Genomic DNA, 24,329 nt, shown 5'->3' on the forward strand with positions numbered 1-24,329 from the left:
GCCTTAATCAGTCACACATTTCAGGTTTCAATATTATGAGAATGTTATATTAGAATTAGTCCAGTTGATACAATGAAAAGTAATAAGATTATTATTAATTATGTGCCTTTCCATGCCTTGGGATATCAAAAGGACTATACTGTACCAGAACTATTCCTGTCATCTTCCCTGTTTTTCTCAGGCCACCAAATATACCAAAAATAGAAAGAGATGGTCATTTTCAACCCTTTGCATAAAGATATACTTGGTCTCAAGTTCTACATTTGCACAGACCACTCCCTTTGTTTACAAGGAAGTGATGAAAACAAAAGAAACTAGAAGCAGATAAAGTATACATGTGTGTGTATACATCTATAGGTGTGAATGCACCTGCCCTGGTGCCTAGCACATAGCAAATAGTTAATAAAATGTTTTTAATGATAACCATTACACACACTGGACCCTTACTGAATGTTAAGCTTGGTAGTAAGCACTTATAAGGACTGCCTCATTTTGCCCTCTTAACAACCCTGCAATAGTTATTCTCAATTTTATATATGGGAAGAAAACAACCTAGAATACTCAAAGAGTATTTTTAAAAGTACAAAGTTGAAAATATAGTAGCTGATTACCAGTCTTACTATAAAGCTATAGTAATCAAAACTTTGTAGTATTGGCAAATAAACAGAATATCAATAAGACAGAATGCACAAACAAAATATGGGCCATCCATACAATGGAATACTACTAAACAATAAAAAGTAATGAACAGGGGAGGGGGGTGGGAGGGGGGTTCATGTTTGGGAACGCATGTACACCCGTGGTGGATTCATGTCAATGTATGGCAAAACCAATACAGAATTGTAAAGTAAAATAAAAAAAAAAAAATCTCCAAAGAGTTCCATTAGAAAACCCAAACTAATCTATAGCGACAGAAAACAAATCAGTGGTTGTGTAGGCCAGGGTGAAAGAAGGGATGAGAGGGTATGAAAAAGTATTTGAAGTAATGAAAGTGCTTTGCATCTTGATTGTGATGGTGGTTTCATGATATATAGTAAAACTCAAACTGCATACTTTAAATATAGTTTATTGTACACAAATCATATTTTAATAAAGTTGCTTTTTTTAAAAAAAGGACATCATTTGTGAAAAAACAAGTCATACTGTGAGAGAAAATATATCAGATAAAATTAATAAAAGATAGGTATCAGAACTATATAAAAGAACTCAAGTAATTTAGAAAAGGACAAATAACAATTCTACAGGCATTCATAGAAAAGTAAACTAGAACAGCCAGTAACTTTATGAAACAATGTTCAAGCTTATTAGTAATCAAAAAATGCAAATTAAAACACAAGTTAAACCTCTTCATACCCAACTAAGTGGCAAAATTTTTAAGTCTGACAATACTGAATATTGTTTGCCTAAATTCTCACCAAACATTGCTGATCAGAGTGTAAATTACTACAACCACTTTGATGAAGAATGCAGCATTTATACCTTTTTATACTGAAGATGGGCATATCCCACCAAACAAAACCTAAAGTAGAATTTCCCAAGTGTTTACCAAGGCAGAGCTCTCAACTCTCAGTCTTCAGAGTAGACAGGCAGTACACCTCAAGAAGTTTCATCCACTGGTACCAGTGTGCCACACAAGTATCATTTTCAGTATAGGCTATGTGTGAAAAAGGTAGTGAGGCACTTCTCTAAAGAATATCTTGTACATGCACACAAGGACACTTTTAAGAATATTTATCACCACATGGATTGTAACACTGAAAACTGTAAATAGTCTAAATATCAAACTGGAGAATGGAATAATAATGTTTTTATTAAATGCCATACTACACAAAAGCTTAAAAGAATAAACTTGAATACATCTGTCTAATAAGCCTCAAAAAATCATAACATTTGGCAAAAAAAGTCAGAGAATACATACTGTTTTATGCCATTTTTATAAAGTTTTAAAAGAAGTTTCAGGGACTTCCCTGGTGGTGGTTAAGAATCCACCTGCCAATTCCGGGGGCATGGGTTCATCCCTGGTCCAGGAAGATCTCACATGCTGTGGAGCAAGCCCGTGCATCCCAACTACTGAGGCTGTGTTCTAGAGCCTTTGAACCACAACTACTGAGCCTGCGTGCTGCAACTACGCAAGCCCGTGCACCTAGAGCCCACGCCCTGTGACAAAAGAAGCCCTTGCACTGCAGTGAAGAGTGGCCCCAGCTCGCCACAGTTAGAAAAAGCCTGCGCATGGCAACAAAGACCCAGAGCAGCCAAAAATAGATCAATCTTAACAAGAAAAGTTTCAAAGACTACAATTTGTCCACTAAAACCTCCTTCCTTTCATAGCAACAAGGGCTGTAGCAGAGCTGAGGGTTCTCAGCTGGTTACTGAATTCTCCAGGCTTCCCCACAGCTGAGTGAGGCCATGTGACTGACTAACCTCTTGCCAACAGGATGTTAAAAACAGTGATGACTGCAAATTAGACTTTGAAAATCCTAGCTTATACTTTGTTCTCTCCCCACCTCCTGCTGGATTAGCAACACCTAGAGAGCGAGCTGGTTAGGATGACAACAGGTCTCTGATTGACTACACAGAACAAGATTCACTCTCCAACTGAAGCTATCCCATAAAAGAAATAAACTTCTATATCATGTAAGCTGTTGAATTTTAGGATTTCTCATTAGTCACAACAGTTTAGTTCCCTACTCTAAAAATTCACAAAATGATACTGCATATTTTTGTGAGTACATATATACTAAATGTGAAACCACAGAATGGAATTATAAATCTAAAATAGTAGTTACCTCTGAGGATGGAGAAAAGGGAATGAATGGTATTGAGAAAAACAGGAAATTTCAAGTATATCTAACCTAATATTTTATTCTTAAATCTAGTGGTACAAAGGATGTTCATTATGTTACATTAATCTCTATATGTATCTGCTTAAAATATTTCATACAAAGAAGAGAATCTGGATGAACTGTGTGAACAATGATATGCAACATATTTTAATATAACATTTGCCTTATAACTCCTTTCCTTTTCTTATCCATCCTGCTTTTTAAATGCTAAAACACTTCAGATTTATTACTTACTTTCTTGATCTGTTGGATCATTTCCTTCATACTCAGCCCCCCGGATAAACTGTAAAATGTTCTGCTTGAAGAACCTCTGGGCCAGGTCCAATACATTTTCTCCATTATCATTGAAGGCTTTCAAACCTTGGGAGGCACTGCTCATTCTACTGAGTAGAAATTTAAAACAGTGAAGGTGGCCTTCCATAGCTGCTAAGTGAACTAGAGGTGAGAGGAAAAGTAACAATTTAATTTTAGATTGACAATAAAATAACTTGAAAAAAGAAATAACAGATTAATTCTAGTTCTCCTAGGGAAATGACTATCTTTACCCTAAATAACGAGGCTTCCTAGGTGGCGCGGTGATAAAGAATCCACCTACCACCTTCCCTGAGTTGGGAAGATCCCCCAAAGAAGGGCATGGCAACCTGCCGGGAGCCCAGTGTGAGAAACTCCGCCCATGGCAAAGGTCATGAGGAAGGAGGCTTGGCATACGCAAAGGCGTGATCAAGCCTCAGGAAACCCCCTGTTCCGGAGCATCTACCCCAAAACCAGAGTCTGTTTTATGCTCTCACCTACACCTCTGACTTTACGGGGGGCTCTCCCCCATAACCGTTTCTCTCGGAGAAGGAGTAAACGTGCAGCTCCAAGGCAATAAAAATTCTTGGGCGTGACAAGAGTGTTTCAGCTTATGGACTCCTCTGAAGGTTATCTAGCCCGCCTGTATAGGTTCGTCAGGCCACAAGTGATTGTTTACAGCCTCCCAATCTGAGAGGCGTGAGATGTTTTAGACTTACTAAAGGCAAATTCTTTTGGGGAGTTGGAAATTATTAGTATAGTGGGTTGGTTAGGAATTATATTGGTGAAGGGTTTTTCATTTGTTGTGTCAATAATTGCTGCTAATTCTCTCCCCTGGGCAGGACAAGGATGTCTCAGGTCAAACCTCTCTGCTGACAGACTAGCTTGTGTGACAGGATTATCCATACTCCTGCCACATGATTGTTTACTACCTCTTAACCATAAACAGCACAGAGTTCTGGAGTATTTTGAGAGTCTTAATTAGCATAGGGCTTTTTCTTCTTGTTGAGTCAATGATTGCTGCCAGGCCTCCATATCCTTAGGCACCTGGGAATATATTAATCAATGTATTTGGAATATAGAAAAGGAAATATAGTAGTTTTTAAGGTTAGCAATACTAGACTTTTTGAGTTAATGAATTTTCTTTTATAATAGATCACTGTACTTTGTTGTAAATCACTGTGTCCTTGCTATGTAAAAATGTAACTTTATCACTATCTTAAGACTAGATAGATCTTAAGGGGAACATTGGTGAAAGGATTTTCATTTGTTGGGCTGATGTTTGCTGCTAAATCTCCATATTCCCTGCCCTTATAATGAATATAACTAGCATATAGGAGAAATAAGCATTAACCTTTAAGCATATAGGAGAAATAAGTATTAACCTTTAAGATTAACCATGTTAACCTTGGGTTAAATAAATTCCTTTCTTGATTGTAACTCACTACCCTCACCCTATAGGAATGTAGCTTTATTTGGAGGGTGGTGCCTGGTTTAAGAAAAAACACCCTTGGAAGAAATAAGTTTTTTGGTTATAAGAAAGAAAGGATCATAAAATGTCAGCAGGTCTCATTCATGGCCAGAAGATGATGTAATATCCCTAAGACCTTTTTTTTATACATTTATGTGAAGCACCTGATTTTGATAAAGGTCAGGACTGCTGACCCCCACGTGACTCTGTATTCATCCCTATGTGTAGCAAAAGGTGTATAAGCAAACCCCAAAATAAAGAAATCGGATCAGTTTCCGGAAAGACTGATTCCCCCATGTCACTTCTTTCTTGCTCCCGTTTCTCTGGCTGAATTCCCATCTGGATTCAGCCTCCTTTTCTCCACTACACTATATCCTACTACACTATCCGTTTCTAATCTCTCTATATATCTGTAATTAAATATGTATTTTTCCAAAGATGCCGACACCGTCCCCCCACCTTCAAATCACCCTGGATCCACCGAGGCTGGACCCCGGCAGCAACCCACTCCAGTATTCTTGCCTCAAAAATTTCATAGACAGAGGAGCCTGGTGGGCTACAGTCCATGGGGCTGCAAAGAGTCAGACACCTGAGCATGCACACACACACACTCTTATATAACAGAGATGTACTCCGGATGCAAGGATAACAGACTGTTTTCTCAGCATACATATCCTTAGCTAGCCTCCAAGTCAGGCCACAGCAGTAGGCTAAATGGTTGAATAGTTACACTAGTTACACTAGAAAAGCTAAATGAGGGTCACCAAAGCGCAGATCTCAAAAATTTTTCATGGAAAGTGAAATCCAAATTGTGCAGCTTATATGAAAAAAAAAAAGTCCAACTCTGCGACCCCATGGACTGCAGCACACCAGGCCTCCCGGTCCATCACCAGCTCCCGTAGTTTACTCAAACTCATGTCCATTTGAGTCTGTGATGCCATCCAACCATCTCATCCTCTGTCATCCCCTTCTCCCACCACCAGGGAAGCCCTCTATGTAATATAGGTGATGGGTGAGTTATCTCAATATTTTGGGAAAAAGTGGAAGAAATAAACTAAAATAGTCATTATGCAAACAGGGGTGATGTTATTTTTATCACTATGCATTTTGTCACTTTTCTATAAACATTATTTTTATTATAAACAAGAAAACTGGATGAAAACTGCAGTCTATTTACACAAACTATCTCACCCATTCCTTCTCTTAAATTCTTGAAAATAATAGGAAAGATATTTCTTAAAGCCATAATGACAAGAAAAACAGACAAGAATACCATGAACAGACAAGAAATGTTAAGGGGGCAAGGGGTGCTTCCCTGGTGGCCCAGTGGTTAAGAACCTGCCTTGCAATGCAGGGGACACCAGTTTTGATCCCTGGTCTAGAAAGATCCCACATGCCTCCAGGCAACTAAGCGCACCCACCCTACAGCCCCTGCTCTACAACAGTAAGAAGCCCACGCACTGCAATGAAAACTCAGCACCACGAAAATAAACTAAAACTAAATAAATTTTTTAAATGAAAATATAATGAATTAGACTGGAGAGCCATACCCCAAAATCTGCAAAAAATAAGGAGTGGTTCTGGAGTACTACAAGCTTAGAGGCAATAATTACAAAGAATAGGAGAGGCTTTATACCTCTTGAAAAGTGGGAAACAGTCCAATTCATGTATAAATCTTGGCTCTGGACAAACAGGGCAATGCCCAAGTGACCAGCAAAACTCAGGAGAATCCATTAAGTAACAATATCCGAAAGACACTTCGTTGGCATGTGCCACTAACACTTTCTCAGCTGAACCTCCTGTTAGAAAACTCCCCCTGCAAGTTCAGATTCCTCTAACTACTTACTCATTATATACACTGAAATGTACTATGGGAATTTCTAACTTTACAGGTCAAAAACTGAACTCCTTACCCTTTTTTACATACATACACAACTCTCCCCATCTCAGTTACTAGAAATGCTCTCCTTTCTGTGAAGGTCAGGCCAAAACCCTGAGTACTCTTTCTGTCACTCCCTACATCTAATCAATCAGCAAATGTTATTGGCTCTATCTTTAAAAGATACACAAACCCCAATCACTTCTCATGATCTTTGCTGCCCCCACTATCTTTGCTGCCTCTACTATCTTTGCTGCCTCTCCTCTGGCTAAGAAATTGTAGCCTAAATTATAGCATCAAGCTCCTAAATGCTCATGCCAATGAGCATCCTCATTACAATCTAGTATTATGAACATAATAGCCAAAAATGATGTTCTTAAACAGATCACCTTTATGTAAAAATCCTTCAATGGCTCCTGTTACCTCTCGACCTCATCATCTATTACTAACCTCCTCACTTCTGTTTGAACTACACTGACTTGGTGTTACTACTTACTGTTATACAAATACACCCAGGTATGACGCTGCCTCAAGAGCTTTACACTTGCTGAAGTTCTTCCTAAAATGTTTCTCCTCTAGGACATCAAGACCTGTTCTCTCAACTCCAAGTCTTCACTCAACTGTCAACTCTTCATGAAGGCTTCTCTCACCACCCTATTTTAACTTCATCTCCTGTAACACTCTATTTCCCTTTGCAATTTAACCTAAACATATATCATATATGTTTTGTTCATTCAGTTCAGTTCAGTCACTCAGTCGTGTCCGACTCTTTGGGACCCCATGAACCGCAGCATGCCAGGCCTCCCTGTCCATCACCAACTCCCGGAGTCCACCCAAACCCATGTCCATTGAATCGGTGATGCCATCCAACCATCTTATCCTCTGTCGTCCCCTTCTTCTCCTGCCCTCAATCTTTCCCAGCATCAGGGTCTTTTCAAATGAGTCAGCTCTTTGCATTAGGTGGCCAAAGTACTGGAGTTTCAGCTTTAGCATCAGTCCTTCCAATGAATACCCAGGGCTGATCTCCTTTAGAATGGACTGGTTGCATCTCCTTGCAGTCCAAGGGACTCTCAAGAGTCTTCTCCAACACCACAGTTCAAAAGCATCAGTTCTTTGGTACTCAGCCTTCCTCACAGTCCAACTCTCACATCCATACATGACCACTGGAAAAACCATAGCCTTGACTAGATGGACCTTTGTTGGCAAAGTAATGTCTCTGCTTTTCAATATGCTATCTAGATTGGTCATAACTTTTCTTCCAAGGAGTAAGCATCTTTTAATTTCATGGCTGCAATCACCATCTGCAGTGATTTTGGAGCCCAAAAAAATAAAGTCTGACACTGTTTCCACTGTTTCCCCATCTATTTTCCATGAAGTGATGGGACCAGATGCCATGATCTTTGTTTTCTGAATGTTGAGCTTTAAGCCAACTCTTTCACTCTCCTCTTTCACTTTCATCAAGAGGCTTTTTAGTTCTTCTTCACTTTCTGCCATGAGGGTGGTGTCATCTGCATATCTGAGGTTATTGATATTTCTCCTGGCAATCTTGATTCCAGCTTGTGCTTCCTCCAGCCCAGCATTTCTCATGATGTACTCTGCATATAAGTTAAATAAGCAGGGTGACAATATACAACCTTGACATACTTCTTTTCCTATTTGGAACCAGTCTGTTGTTCCATGTCCAGTTCTGACTGTTGCTTCCTGACCTGCATACAGGTTTCTCAAGAGGCAGGTCAGGTGGTCTGGTATTCCCATCTCTTGAAAAAATTTCCACAGTTTATTGTAATCCACACAGTCAAAGGCTTTGGCATAGTCAATAAAGCAGAAATAGATGTTTTTCTGGAACTCTCTTGCTTTTTCCATGATCCAGCAGATGTTGGCAATTTGATCTCTGGTTCCTCTGCCGTTTCTAAAACCAGCTTGAACATCTGGAATTTCACAGTTCATATACTGCTGAAGCCTGGCTTGGAGAATTTTAAGCATCACTTTACTAGCGTTTGAGATGAGTGCAATTGTGCAGTAGTTTGAGCATTCTTCAGAGAAGGTAATGGCAACCCACTCTGGTACTCTTGCCTGGAAAATCCCATGGACAGAGGAGCCTGGTAGGCTGCAGCCCATGGGGTTGCTAAGAGTCGGACACAACTGAGTGACTTCACTTTCACTTTTCACTTTCATGCACTGGAGAAGGCAATGGCAACCCACTCCAGCGCTCTTGCCTGGAGAATCCTAGGGATGGCAGAGCCTGGTGGGCTGCCGTCTATGGCTCGCACAGAGTCGGACACGACTGAAGAGACTTAGCAGTTTAGCAGTTGAGCATTCTTTCACATTGCCTTTCTTTATTCATTTTTATTATTATTATTATGGTCTGTCTCCCCCTTACCACAACACAAAGGCAGAGACTTTTGTCTGTTTCATTTGCAGTGATATCAAAAATAAAATTTGAATTAATAATTTTTAAGAGAGAGATCTGAATATAAGCAGTATAGTCCTGAGGCCACATTCTTAACCTCTACATTATACTATTAAAAATATACTATAAATGGTTATAAAATAACTAGATTTTTTAGAATGTACAGTTTTAAAGAAATAAAAGTTGAATGTTTTTTCAATGAGCAGACAACAATAGACTAACGAAGTGATCAGGCAAATTCAATAAAGTACTAAATAAAAATGAAACTGCCCCTTACCTTGCATTACAGAAAGGTCGGTGATAGGTGGGCTGGAGATTTAAATGTAAAATGAAATAATAAAATTCCTAGAAGATAATATAAAAGTGCCCTTGGGAATTCCCTGATGATCCAGTGGTTAGGACTCCACGTTTTCACTGCAGAGTCCAGATTTAATCCCTGGTCAGGGAACTAAGATACCTCAAGCCACACGGTGTGGCCAAGGGAGGAAAATTTATACACACACACACATAAAAGAGTGTCTTCAAGACCACATAGTTGGAAAAGACTTTTTAATAAGATTCAGAAAACACTAACCATAAAGGAAGAGCTTATTAAGCATTAAAATTAAAACTTCTATTCATCAAAAGATATCTTAAAAGAATGAAAAGGCAAGATAGAAAAGATAGTTAAATGGGAAAGATAGTTGCAACACCTCTGACAAAGAGCTTGTATCTAGCATATATAAAGACCCCTACAATTCAATTAGAAAAAGGACGGACAGTTTAATAAAATTTTAAAAAAATGCAGAAGTTTCACACTGGTATTTCACATAGAAAATAACTAAATAGCCATTAAACAAATGAAAAGATGTTCTACATCCCTAGTCATCAGGGAAAATACAAATTAAAAGCACAAAGAGATATTACTATATACACAAAAGAATGATTAAAACCAAATAAATACTTTTTTTTTTACATGTTTATGTCAAATATATTTTACTACTTCAGTTTTGTTAGGAACTATTAGAATGATGACAGTTTAAACTTCTTAAACATGATTCAAACATTTGACAAGTTTATATTAATGAAAAGTCACAATGTCTGCTTTTGCACATACCTGGAAGGTTTCCATTGTAGTCCACGTCTTCTACACTACATCCCCATTTCACGAGAAGCTGCAAGCAGCCAAGCCGCCCATGAAAAGCTGCATAATGCACAGGTTTCCACTCTCTCTTATCAGTCACGCTGGGATCCTACAGATAACATTCACAAGGACTCAGTTTCTTTCCATTTTGCAGCAGAAACACTAAGTCTAGCAGCTTAATTCTACAAATGAGAACCAGAAGCTATTATTAAAACTATAAGGCAAACACTAAATATAACAGAAATATTGACTGCAACCACTGATTTGAACATAAGAGCTAAAATAAAATACTAATGATATTTTTAAAAAGATTATAAAAGATTTTTTAAAAAGATTATAACTTGCCACATAGAAACTGTTTCTAAAAAGGTACTTAACTAGTCATTTTATAGGTCACAAGTTCCTGACTAACAAAATGAAAGATGGATTCAAATGATCAAATCATATCTTGGGAACATAATCCAAGAGTTAATGAAAAATATTTAATTCTTACAAGAAGTTATTTTTTATAACCACTGGGTAATTTTTAAAATAAATATTACAATAAATGAAATTTTTGGAGATATAAATCACTTTGTAAATTAGTTCATGAACTAAGAGTTACAAAAGAAACGGGTAAACACATACCAATTCACAAAGGTTACAATTGCTGGTTAAGATGTGTTTGGCAGCCTTAGAATCTTCCCTGGTAAACTTTGAACTCATATGAAGGACCTATGGCCTCTGAAATACTTTGTACCACTAAGCTGTTTTTTTTGTTGCTGAAGATTTAGTTAAATTATTTCTCCCATGTTTAAAGATGGGAAAGTTAAAGAGAGAGATCAAATTATGTCCAGAGTCTTATGAAGGATATAAAAAGTCAGGAAGAGATAACCAGACTACCAAATGTTAGTCCATCTATATGATTATACATTCTCACATATTAACAGGAACACCTCACCACACCACTTCGGAGCATTATTTGTAAAGTGAAAGAATGTCCATGTGTTGCAGCAAGGTGTAAAGGAGTGCATCCACGATCATCTTGAGCTGCCAGGTTGGCTCCATTGATTATAAGAGCCTGAAGGCAGAGAAATAAGAAGGAATGTATGTGAACACAGATGCTAAGTCATGCAGATGCAGATTTAAAGGCAAGCAATTTATTAATCTACAGCTAAGCTATTATGTAACTTTTTTTCATGTGTGCTACACGCAAAGTCTAAGGAATTTTTAGCCAGTCCTAAGAAAAAGCTTGAAATCCTTTTTAACATTACCTAGGAGACAGTGTTCTTGCCTGGAGAATCCCAGGGACGGCGGAGCCTGGTGGGCTGCCATGTATGGGGTCGCACAGAGTCGGACACAACTGAAGCGACTTAGTAGCAGCAGCAGCAGCAGGATACACTCATAACCGATTTCACATTTTGATTTGAGTATGTATATATAATTCATAAAACAAACTTTTCATGAGCACAGATTAAAAACCACTAACTTAAATAATTTAATGCTAAGCTAATAAAACTGAAATTTAAACTTCCTCTATTCCAAAAGCAGAATCTTTTATTAACTGGGTTTTAATATAATAAAAGGACTTCACTATTAAAGTGACCAGTTCTAAGCTCCAAATCAAACTTCTAACTGCATCTGAGGAGATTCCATATGAATTTACACTTAGCCCAGCTTCTATATATGAGTTATAGAATATATACAACATGTCCCTCTATATAATATACAGAGTAATTAGTTTAAAACATTATTAGCTAATATTTTTCAATTTTATCTCCCTCAGAACTTTTTCTTTTCTATCCAGCCTATATTTACCAGTATCTCAGCTAAAGTTTACTTAGTCATAATTCCTACCAAGAGTTTTAGGAAGAATAGTTTCCATGCTGATTCTCATTAACAAACCAGTCAATAATCATCACAAAACACATACCGAGGGCTGACTACAACACTACAAAGAATATGAAGATGTACTAACTCAGGGAATTAGGATATATGTAGAGACAAAGATAATCAACTATAAAAGCAGTCCTTGGTAAGTAATAAATGCACAGTACAGTACCCAAAAGCATCACAAAACTTCTAAGAATGAACAGATCACTTTGAGGAAGAAAAGGACAAACAAGGCAGAGAGAATGGCTTAAACTAGTGCCTAAAGGAAGGCAAGCATCAGCAAACCTGATACCCCCTTAAGTTACTACTGCATTCGTACCTTCCTTTCATTGCCTACTTTTCAAATTAAATACCTCAATGCCTGAATGTAAAGTCCACCTACAAACTGCATGCTATCTCTATCATTCTAGAAATATAGCCAACCTCCCACTACAGGGTTCTCAAATTCAACGGCACTTCCTTAAGTGTTGTTCCTCTTAGTTTTATTCTGTAACTGATACACTACCTGACTTCTTCAGCTTCTTCCTTCATTTGCAGTCAATGCATCCTGGCTCTCTCTCTCTCTTTCTCCTCTGAATTCTTTACTCATTTCACTACTTGCTTCCAGCCCTACTAGTAACATGCTTCAAAACTCAATTCTCAATTCTCCAGACACTCTTCTCTAAGCTTTATTTCTCCTGAAATCTTGCTCTCCAGTGCCCTTTTCAACTGCCTGGACCATCTGTACCTGAACGACCGACAGGCACCTTAAACTCAACATGGGCCAAATTGAACTCAACATCCTTCCTCCCAAATCTCCCCTGCCTTTCAGATAGTGCCATATCTATAGTGCCATAATTATCCGTCATTCTGACTCAAAACCTTACAGTCTCACTATACTTTGTCAGTGCTTGCTTTGTAAGATGTTTTAAATAATTTTATTTGTTTCTCATTGCAACCAACTAATCTTATTCTCTATGGTTAGTGATTATACCAAAAGTCTCTGATTTTCTTGCTTCCAAACTCTATTCATTCTAGATAATCCTGGATGCATCTTGCTAAAATAACTTCCTAAAATACTGTTTTCATTACCACATTTCCCTGTTAATACCCATGTGCATGTGTGTATATGTGCATATATATATATATATATGCACACACATATACAAGTCTCTTTCCTATACAAATGAATCTTTATTCTATTACTAAGACATTTTCCAAATCTGGCTTATCTAAACTTATTTCACAACAGTTCACATCACAAACCATCTACACTCACTCAAACTCATACAACAGTATATTCCTTGAACACACCACACTTTTCCAACTCAAAGATTTCCCACAGAATTATAGCATAGATGTTAACAGGACAAATTCTGAATTCAAACTTTGGCTTTTTCACTAACATAGGCAACATACTTACCTCTGAATCTGTTTCCTAATCTACAGGAAAGGAAACTCAAAACACCACTGTATTAAATTAAGTGATGCGTGGGAGACTGTGACTGACAAGCAGTGTTCGATACATTTAATCACTATTTTTCTTTCACATTCCCTACCTGTAATGCTTCTTCACAACTTATCTTCTTAAAATCAACCCAATCTTTTAGGATTAGCTGAAGTTTCATTTGAAGTTTCATTCCCTCCATTTATGATTCCTCTATCTCAAGTTCTACAGTTCTTCTCATCTATACTTTCATGAGAATCTTACTCAAAGACTATGATGTGTACTGTTTTGTAACTCACTGAGTAAAGGTCCTGTCATTGCAAACAGAATCTCAGGCTTCTTACAGTTAGGGACTATTTGCTTATAAGATTTTGTATTCCCCCAAATTTCAATCCATTTCACTACATTTATTCAATCTACTTACTCCAATAAACTAGATCCTGACACATATTAATGTGTAACTCTAGCTGAGGAAATACATTAAATGAGGAATTTTAGGCATGATAATCTGGACATGACTGTAACAGCCCTTAAACAACCCAAACAGATAGCCAACTACTTTAGAGATAAAATAATTTCGGATCTTACACAATCTGTTTGAGTGATTTGTTTTGTTGTTGTTTAATTGCTCAGTCCTGTCAGGCTCTTTGAGACCCCATGAACTATAGTCTGCCAGGCTCCTCTGTCCATGGAATTTCCCAGGTAAGAACACTGGAGTGGGCTGCTATTTCCTTCTCCAGAGGATTGTCTTAACCCAGGGATTGAACCTGCATATCCTGCATTAGCCGGTGGATTCTTTACCACTGAGCCACCAGGGAAGTAATTGCTAAAGCAATTAAATGTATTGACTTTTTAAAAAAGTAACCAAGGGTTTCCCTGGTGGCTCAGTGGTAAAGAATCTGCCTGCCAATGCAGGAGACATGGGTTCGATCCCTGATCCAGGAAGAGTCCCTGTGTCGTGGAGCAACTAAGCCCATGAGCCACAACTACTAAGCCTGTGCTCTAGAGCCTGGGAGCCCCAACTGCCAAAGCCTGGGCACGCTAGAGCCTGTGCTCCCCAACAAGAGAGGCCACATCAATGAGAAGTCTGCACGCCACAACCAGAGAGTAGCCCCCACTCGCCACGAAAGAAAAGCACATAGAGCAATGAAGACCCACAACAGCCATAAATAAATAAACAAAATTATAAGAAAAACAGAAAAAGTAACCAAGTTATTATTACCTGCATGCAAGCATCCTGTCCCCTGATAGCAGATATGTGAGCTGCTGTCCAGCCTCTCGTGGTTACTTGGGAGACATCAGCTCCATGCCAGAGGAGCCAATGAAGACACTACATTAAGAAAACAACCATGTTAACCATGTTAGCAGGCTTAACATTTTTATATCTTTCAAGTTAGTCTACCATCATAAAACACTACAGCCTGAGAAGCATCACAAGTGAATGAGGGCGCAGGTATAAGAAAAACAAAAGCACAATCACAGTGATATGGTAGCCCACATTTGGCCTTATGGTGGGGTAAACAATACGGAGTGGTAGGAGATGAGGAAAACTGGAGACCACCTTCCTTGTCCATAAGGTGAAATGCTACTCTATCCCAGTCAGTTTTTGCACTGAATGAAACGCTGGTCCAAATCTTATGTTTGACCAATACTTTACAAGCCAAACAAAACATATCTGGTTAAATTCATTCAATAGCTGCCAATTTACAACCTCTGCCATAGGTTTCGAAATGGGTCCAGAAAATTCTGTATCAGAGCAAACACTGTTATTCTGAGAAGGCAGTGACAAAAAACCATCCAAAAGAAATAGAAATGCAAGAAGGTAAAGTGATTGTCTACGAAGGATTTACAATCAGCTGACAAAAGAAGAGAAAGTGACAGGCAAGGGAGAAAGGGAAAGATATACCCAACTGAATGCAGAGTTGCAGAGAATAGTAGAGATAAGAAGGCCTTCTTAAATGAACAATGCAAAGAAATAGAGGAAAACAATAGAATGGAGAAGATTAGAGATCTCTTAAGAAAACTGGAGCTATCAAGGAAGCATTTCATGCAAACATAGGCACAATAAAGGACAGAAATGATAGGGACCTAACAGAAGTAGAAGATATGAAGAAGAGGTGGCAAGAATACACAGAACTACAAAACAGGCCTTAAACCCAGAAAACCACAGTAGCATAGTCACTCACTTAGACCCAGATATCCTGGAGTGCAAAGTCAAGTGGGTCTTAGGAAGCAACATTACAAACACAGCTAGTGGAGGTGATGGAATTTCAGCTGAGCTACTTCAAATTCTAAAAGATGATGCTGTTGAAGTGCTGCACTCAATATATCAGCACATTTGGAAAACTCAGCAGTGGCCATAGGACTGGAGAAGGTTAGCTGTCATTCCAATCCCAAAGAAGGGCAATGCCAAAGAATGTTCAAACTACTGTACAAAAATTGAGCTCCTTTCATGTGCTGCTGCTACTGCTAAGTCACTTCAGTTGTTCCGACTCTGTGCGACCCCACAGACAGCAGCCCACCAGGCTCCCCCGTCCCTGGGATTCTCCAGGCAAGAACATTGGAGTGGATTGCCATTTCCTTCTCCAATGCGTGAAAGTGAAAAGTGACAGGGAAGCCGCTCAGTTGTATCCGACTCTTAGCGACCCCATGGTCTGCAGCTTACCAGGCTCCTCTGTCCATAGGCTTTTCCAGGCAAGAGTACTGGAGTGGGCTGCCATTGCCTTCTCCATTTCATGTGCTAGTAGCTTAAAATCCTTCACAATAGGCTTCAGCAGTAGGGAACCGAAAACTCCAGATGTACAAGCTGCATTTAGAAAAGGCAGAGGGACCAGAGATCAAATTGCCAACATCCGCTGGATCATCAAAAAAGCAAGAAAGTTCCAGAAAAACATCTACTTCTACTTTATTAACTATGCCAAAGCCTTTGACTGTGTGGATCACAACAAACTGGAAAATTCTTCAAGAGATGGGAATACCAGACCACCTGACCTGCCTCTTGAGAAATGTGTAAGCAGGTCAGGAAGCAACAGTTAGAAATGGACATGGAACAACAGACTGGTTCCAAATCAGGAAAGGAGTACGTCAACGCCGTATATTGTCACCCTGCTTATTTAACTTATAGGCAGAGTACATCTTGAGAAATGCTGGGCTGGAGGAAGCACAAGCTGGAATCAAGATTGCTGGGAGAAATATCAATAACCTCAGATATGCAGATGACACCTATGGCAGAAGAAGAACTAAAGAGCCTCTTGATGAAAGTGAAAGAGGAGAGTGAAAAGAGTTGGCTTAAAACTCAACATTCAGAAAACAAAGATTATGGCATCTGGTCCCATCACTTCATGGCAAATAGATGGGGAAATGGTGGCTGACTTTATTTTCTTGGGCTCCAGAATCACTGTGGACGAGGACTGCAGCCACGAAATTAAAAGACACTTGCTCCTTGGAAGAAAAGTTATGACCAACCTAGACAGCTTATTAAAAAGCAGAGACATTACTTTGCCAACAAAGGGCCGTCTAGTCAAAGCTATGGTTTTTCCAGTAGTCATGTATGGATGTGAGAGTTGGACTATAAAGCTGAGTGCCAAAGAACTGATGCTTTCAAACTGTGGTGTTGGAGAAGACTCCTCAGAGTCCCTTGGACTGCAAGGAGATCTAACCAGTCCATCCTAAAGGAAATCAGTCTTGAATATTCATTGGAAGGACTGATGCTGAAGCTGAAACTCCAATACTTTGGCCACCTGATGTCAAGAGCTGACTCATTTGATAAGACCCTGATGCTGGGAAAGATTGAAGGCAGGAAAAGGGGACAACAAAGGATGAGATGGTTAGACAGCATCACCAATTCAATGGACATGAATGTGACCAAACTCTAGGAGATAATGAAGGACAGGGAAGCCTGGCTTGCTGCAGACGATGAGATCACAAAGAGTCAGACATGAGTTAGTGACTGAATAACAAAAGAAAATAAATAACATATTAAACAAAGGGAGGGAGCCAAATAAGTCTTAAGATCTTTTAAAGTTAAGTCTCAACAAATACAGTACTAGAGGTCTGTGCCACATATGGTGTCACTGTCTTTATATTTTCAACTTTGTCATTTACCTTCAAGAAGTTTCATTCTTGTGTCATTCAGATACACTGTCACATCAGTCATTATGATATATCATTTTTTGAAAAGGGTAGTAACTTAGGTATCATCTGTCTATCTTGGAGATTAATGGCTGATAAAATATGAGGGGGGTGCTCAACCTCACTAATAATCACAGTAAGTCATCCGTTTTTACTCAACAAATATTTATGGAGTGTATGCTAACACTGCATAGGTAGTGCAGAGTAAAACCACTGTAAACATTCATGTACGAGGTCTCTATCCTGGGTAAATATGTACAAGTGAGATTTCTAGGACACAGATAAGTATATGTTTCACTTTACAAGAAACTGCCAAACTGTTCTCCAAAGTGGCTGTATCAGTTTACACTTCTACCAGTAGTGTATGAGACTTCTCATTGCTCCATATCCTTGTCCATATTTGGTATTATCATTTTTCTGGTTATGTTTTTCTTTTTGTTTTGCCATTCTAATAGGTGTGCTGCTGCTGCTGCTAAGTCGCTTCAGTCATGTCCGACTCTGTGCAACCCCACAGACAGCAGTGGCATCTAACTGTGGTTTTAATTAGCATTTTTCTACTGGCTAATGATGTTGAACACTTTTTTCATGTGCTCATTACCACTCTTTGAGAAAGTGTCTACTGAAACCATTTGCCCATTTTTAATTGGGTTTTTTATTTTACTACTGAATTGTGAGAATCATACATTTGGATACAAGTTCTTAGTCATATTTATGATTTGCAAAAATTTCCTGTTTTCATCCAGAAGTTTTATTAAGGTTAAGTTTCACATTTGTTTATGATCTGTTTTCAGTACATTTTATATTAGTACCAAGTATGAATTAAGGTTCACTTTCTTATATATGACTGTCCAGTTGTGCCAACACCATTTAATAAAAATACTGTTTTCCACTGGGCTATATTTGCATCTCTGTCAATAATCAACTGACCAATCAGCAGGACTTCAGAAATGACTAAGGAAAGAGCTTAGTAAATCCTCCCCAAGAAGCAAATGACAAAGCTCGACAAAACTGTCAAAAACAGCCATTTGGCAGCCGAGTGGTTAGGACTCTGCACTTCCACTGCAGTGGACATGAGTTGGATCCCTGGTTGGGGAACTAAGATTCTGCATGCCAAGCAGCCATGGCCAAAAAAAAAAAAAAATTTAAAGACTCTGCAAGGCATATAACAAAATGAGAAGCATGTATCAAGAAATATCTGCTGATTCCAGAAGCAGGAGGAGCCTGTGGCATATTAGCCTGGGACTACAAGCATCCTTAGCCCCAGCTCCACTGCCCTGCTGAAGAGACTGAGAGGCCCCTGCCCAGGCACATTTTAAAAACAAATCTACCCCTCAGTGGCAACAATCTAGGAAAGCCAACATCAGAACCAGTCATGACACTGGTTGGGGCAAACACAAAACTAAAATCCTCCTAGAAAATTAACAGAAAATTTCAAGAAATGAGACAACCTAAGTTGCTAAGATTTTGAATGTTGATGAAAGTAAAAGAGGAGAGTGAAAAAGCTGGCTTAAAACTCAACATTCAAAGGCCTTGCTAAGATTCCACTTATCCTTTCTGGCCTAAAAAGTTGGGTATATGTACAACATTGTTCATAGCCAGAAAAGAATGAAGAAGTCCCAAGCTGGCTGGACATTCCTGGCTAAGGCCTGAAAACACATGGGGAAAAAAAAAGGCAAGCTGACTTGTAAACTGCTTGGACTTTGAAGACACTCCCCAAGCCATACACAGAATCATTAGCAAGGTGGTCGCCTTAGTGGCTCAAGGTATTTAAGCGCAGCCTCTGATTAATCACTGGCTGATCACTAAGCTACACTGTCCCAGGGGTGACCTCTATGAAGCCAGACTTAAAAATAAAAATAAGAGGGAAATTCCTGGTGATCCACTGGTTAGGACTCAGCTCTTTCACTGTAGGGAGCACAAATTCAATCTCCAGCTGGAAAACTACTTATTAAGATCTCTCAAGCCACACATCCAAACTAAATAAATAAATATTTAAAAATAAAAGAATTAAAAAAAAAAAAAAGAACAGTGGACACACACTGTGAGGGAAACAGATTCCACAAAATTAGTCCAAGCAAACCAACATACAAACACAGAACAAGCACCCCAGGGAAGAGGGATACAAGAAGTAGAATCTGAACCCAGAGGTGTTGCGATATACAACCTTAAAAATCCACCAGAACGTGCAATGAGGAAAAGGCAATCTCTTCAACAAGTGATGTTGAAAGTTTGACAGCCTCATTAAATCAATTAAGTTAGAACATGCTCTCACACCATATACAAAAAAACTCAAAATGGCTTAATGACTTAAAAAAATAAGATATGACACCATAAAACTGCCACAAGAGAACACAGGCAAAACATTCTATGACATCAATGGTACCAATGTTTTATCTTAGGTCAGTCTCCCAAGGGAATAGAAATAATAGCAAAACAAACAAATGGGATCTAATTAAAAAACAAGAATGTGTAATATATACACAGGAAAATGAAGTAAATAGAAACTTTCTCTGAGAGGATACAGATGCTCAACTTAGTCTTCAAAGCTGTAATAAATAGTTTCAGAGAATGAAAAGAAATTTTTTAAAGAATTTATGTTTAATAAATTAAAGTATGATGACAACAATGATTCATCAAATAGAAAAAAAAAAGAGAACTTTTTAAAAAAAAGAAAATTCTGAAGGGGCAAAATATATCTGAACTAAAAGTTTACTTTATGGCAGAAAGTGAAAAGGAAGTAAAGAGCCTCTTGATGAAAGTGAAAGAGGAGAGTGAAAAAGTTAGCTTAAAACTCAACATTCAAAAAACTTAAGATCATGGCATCCAGTCCCATCACTTCATGGCAAATAGATGGGGAAACAGTGGAAACAGTGATAGGCTTTATTTTCTTGGGATCCAAAATCACTGCAGATGGTGACTGCAGCCATGAAATTAAAAGATGCCTGCTCTTTGGAAGAAAAGCTATGACCAACCTAGGCAGCACATCAAAAAGCAAAGACATTACTTTACCTACAAAGGTCCATCTAGTCAAGGCCATGGTTTTCCAGTAGTCATGTATGGAAGTGAAAGTTGGACCTTTTAAAGAAAGGTGAGTGCTGAAGAATTGGTGCTTTTTAAGTGTGGTATTGGAGAAGACTCTTGAGACTCCCCTGGACTGCAAGGAGATCCAACCAGTCCATCCTAAAGGAAATCAGTCCTGAATACTCATTGGAAGGACTGATGCTGAAGCTGAAACTCCAATACTTTGGCCACCTGATGTCAAGAGCTGACTCATTTGAAAAGACCCAGATGTTGGGAAAGACTGAAGGCAGGAGGAGAAGGGGATGACAGAGGATGAGATGGTTGGATGGCAACTTGATGGACATGAGTTTGAGCAAGCTCCGAGAGTTGGTGATGGACAGGGAAGCCTGGTGGGCTACAGTACATGGGGTCACAAAGAGTCGGACACAACTGAGCGGCTGAACTAAACTACAGGGGCTCAAGAGCTGATTTCATCTGATAGAAGAAAAAAAATGAAGTCTAATAAAGCACAGTTTTCACCAGTTATTAATTTAGTTGTCATTTTATACTACCAACATAAGTCCCACAAGTCTTAAGAAATCTCAAAAAGGATAACAGAATGTAAAGGTATTAGTGCAACACTGAAGTAGAGAAGGAGAAGATGATCCTTAAATGGCAACAAAGAAACGCACTGAAACTTTTTTATTTAATTTTGTTAAAATGCAACAAACATTTCTTTAACAGTTGCTATACACTGTGCTAGATGCTAAAAATATAAATTTAATTCAACAAACTCAGCAATACAACAAACATTTATTGGGAATCCACAATGTGATTCCAATATGCCAGACACTATACTAGATACTGAGGAAAAAAAGATAAATAAAACTCAAATGAAAAAATGGTACCTTCAAAGAGTTCAAAATCTAACAGAGAATACAATTCCATGTGATAAATAGAATTTTTCAAATGTGTATAAAATTGAGGGAAAAGTTGCTAGTTGGATGATACTGAGGGGGAAAACACAGAAGGCTCTGCCAAGTAGGTGCTACTTGAGCTGGATTTCAACTGGGAAGAGGTGAGACCAGGCAAATGAAATGGCTCATACACAGTCTACAATAATATGAAACAGTAGACTAGTTTAGGAAATGACAGTCACCTGCACTGGAGCATAAAACAAGTCTGACAGGTGTAGAGGTTGAAAAGGTAGTCTACTATATTAAACAGCTCAAACTTTATACTACAGAGTAGAGAGTCACTACAGGGACTTAAGGAAGGTTTTGTGGAGAAGGAAATGGCAACTCACTTCAGTATTCTCGCCTGGAGAATTCCATGGACAGAAGAGCCTGGTGGGCTACAGTCCACGGAGTCACAAAGAGTCGGACACGACTGAGTAACTAACATTTTCACACTTCCACTTTAAGAAAGGTTTACTGCTTCTGTTTTAGAGCAGTAATCTTGTGTGTCAGTTATAGCTAGAGGTAGATGACCCAAGAAAGAAGGAAATCAAGTAGCTCTAAAGCAGTGGCTATGAAGGTGGAGAGGACAATTCTGAGAGTCAAAGATGGAAGAGAATCAACAAATCTTGTGATCAGTTCTCACTACACCAATATGCACCATGACGCACTTCATCTAGACAAATACTTATACTGAGTTTTGCTTCTGTAAAACCCTGAGACAACTCAATAATGATTCAAAGAACATTAGCCTGGAAAGCTAAGAAAAGAAGTGAAAAGAATAATGGTTTAGTTTTAGACCAACTGAATTTGAGATGCCAATCAGGTATGCATGAGCTGTTGATAAGCACTGTATGCAGAAACCAGAATTCAAATTCTGGAGAGAAAACATTTCTGTGAATTATTATACAGAAGAGATCAAGGCAAGGAAGTCTAAAAATGGCCTGGGGAGAAAGTGTAACATAGAAGAGAGAAGTCCATTGGCAGGGCATAAAGAAAACCACTAATTTGGCAGACTAAAGTCAGTATTTCCTCTTCTCTTCAAAATCATTTTTAACAAAAAGGCAAGAAAATCCCATCGTTGATGAAGCTAAGAGACATCTGAAACCACAAAATAGATGGGAATGCTGCCAAAGTGTAGATCAATCAGGGATGTGGGAGGAAACAGCAGAGAAAATCCCCACTCAGGGCTGCAGGCACAGACAGACCCATCAGGCACATTCTTCCCAAGTGAGAAGGAGCCACTAAAAGGCAAAGGAGAAATCTCCACAATTCAACTAGGGCACACAAACTGGTGGAGAGAGATTCTTTGGACCAGATTTGGTTCCAAGAAACAGAAAAGCCCAAACAAACAGGAAATCACACAGAGACTTCATCTTCATAGAAAGCAGACTGTGTGGCAGGAGATGCATAGGAAACAGGGAAATGTAATAGCTAAAATAAGCTCCCCACACATAATAGTGAGAATCATGAGAAAAATTCCAGCTGGCTTTGTACACAGCCCAAGAATAAAAAGTTGTGCATACAAATAAACTTATCTACGAAATAGAATTTGCCTGCAATGCGGGAGACCTGGGTTCCATCCCTGGGCTGGGGAGATTCCCTGGAGGAGGGCATGGCAACCCACTCCAGTATTCTTGCCTACAAAATCCCATGGACAGAGGAGCCTGGCAGGCTACAGTCCGTGGGGTTGCAAAGAGTTGAACACGACTGAGCGACTAAGCACACAGCACATGAAACAGAAATAGACTCACAGACACAGAGAACAGACTTACCATTGCCAAGAGGGGGTGGGGCGGAGGGAAGGATTGGGAGTTAGGGACTCACAGATGCAAACTATCACATTTAGAATGGATAAACAAGGTCCTACTGTGTAGCACAGGGAACTATATTCAATATCCTGTGATAAACCATAATGGAAAAGAAATGAAAAAGAATGTATATATACAAGCATAACTGAATCACTGCTGCACAGCAGAAATGAATACATTGCAAATCACCTATACTTTGATAAGATATATCAATAAAGAAAGGAATTTATGCATTAAAATATTCACTAAGCACTGCTTGTACTGTTGAAAAACTAAAGCCAATGAAATATCCATCAATCAAAAAATGAATACATTCTGATATTTACCTAAGAATAGACTACTACAACATGGCTGAAAGAAATTAACTAGAGTACATATAGAGAGAAGGACATGGCAACCCACTCCAGTATTCTTGCCTGGAGAATCCCAGGGACGGGGGAGCCTGGTGGGCTGCCGTCTATGGGGTTGCACAAAGTCGGACACGACCGAAGCGTCTCAGCAGCAGCAGCAGAGTACATATATGTAACCACCTCGCTAAGTCAAAAATACGTTGTTGAGCAAAAAAAAGCAAGCTGCAGAATGATCCAAATAATATGACATTCATATAAAACTTGTCATTTAAAACCATAATCTAATCGTATGTAATAACAGCGTAAAATATAGATGGTAATAATAAACACCAACTTCAGAGCAACAGTTACCTCTGGAGTTGGAAGAAGAGGAATGACACCTGGGAGGGGCACTCAGGGGCTTAAAATGCGTCTATGAGATTCCATCTCTGTCCAAAATCTGAAGCAACTACAGCAACAATATCAGGATCTGATAGAGCTATGCATGCACTGTTACCTCTGCAAGCCACCTTCTATGCTGCTTTTGGAATCCAGCCACCACACTGAGAGGAATCACAAACTAGTCCACATGTGGCGACCTCACAGAGAGGCCTGTGTGGAGAGGAATCAAGATGGCCAGGGCCCACAGCCAGCCTCTACTACCAGATGTCTGTGTGATCAAGCCTTTGGAAGATTCCAGCCCTAGCTTTTAAATCCTCTCGCTAGAGCCCCCAACATCATAGGACAGAGAAAAGGTGTCCCTGACATCCAAATTCCTGCTTCACTC

The 24,329-nt window shown here is 39.0% G+C and overlaps 1 protein-coding gene across 8 annotated transcripts in view; it reads right to left on the reverse strand.

Annotated features, from left to right (window-relative positions):
* ANKRD42 (ankyrin repeat domain 42) overlaps positions 1-24,329 on the reverse strand; it is a 65,155-nt gene that overhangs the window by 34,826 nt on the left and 6,000 nt on the right. For 7 of the 8 annotated variants that reach the window (XR_005723617.1, XM_040255593.1, XM_040255595.1 and 4 more), the window contains exons 3-6: positions 14,538-14,645; positions 10,958-11,077; positions 9,991-10,126; positions 3,078-3,278 (exon numbers count right to left, since the gene is read on the reverse strand). Coding sequence is in view for 7 of the 8 variants with exons in the window: in XM_040255593.1 (XP_040111527.1) it covers positions 3,078-3,278; positions 9,991-10,126; positions 10,958-11,077; positions 14,538-14,645 (565 nt within the window). In the remaining variant the exon portion in view is untranslated. The remainder of the gene's footprint in view (positions 1-3,077; positions 3,279-9,990; positions 10,127-10,957; positions 11,078-14,537; positions 14,646-24,329) is intronic. The other variant, XM_040255592.1, reaches the window with a different exon arrangement.

This window comes from Oryx dammah, unplaced genomic scaffold (assembly GCF_014754425.2).
Source record: "Oryx dammah isolate SB20612 unplaced genomic scaffold, SCBI_Odam_1.1 HiC_scaffold_15, whole genome shotgun sequence".
NCBI classification, from domain to species: domain Eukaryota; kingdom Metazoa; phylum Chordata; class Mammalia; order Artiodactyla; family Bovidae; genus Oryx; species Oryx dammah.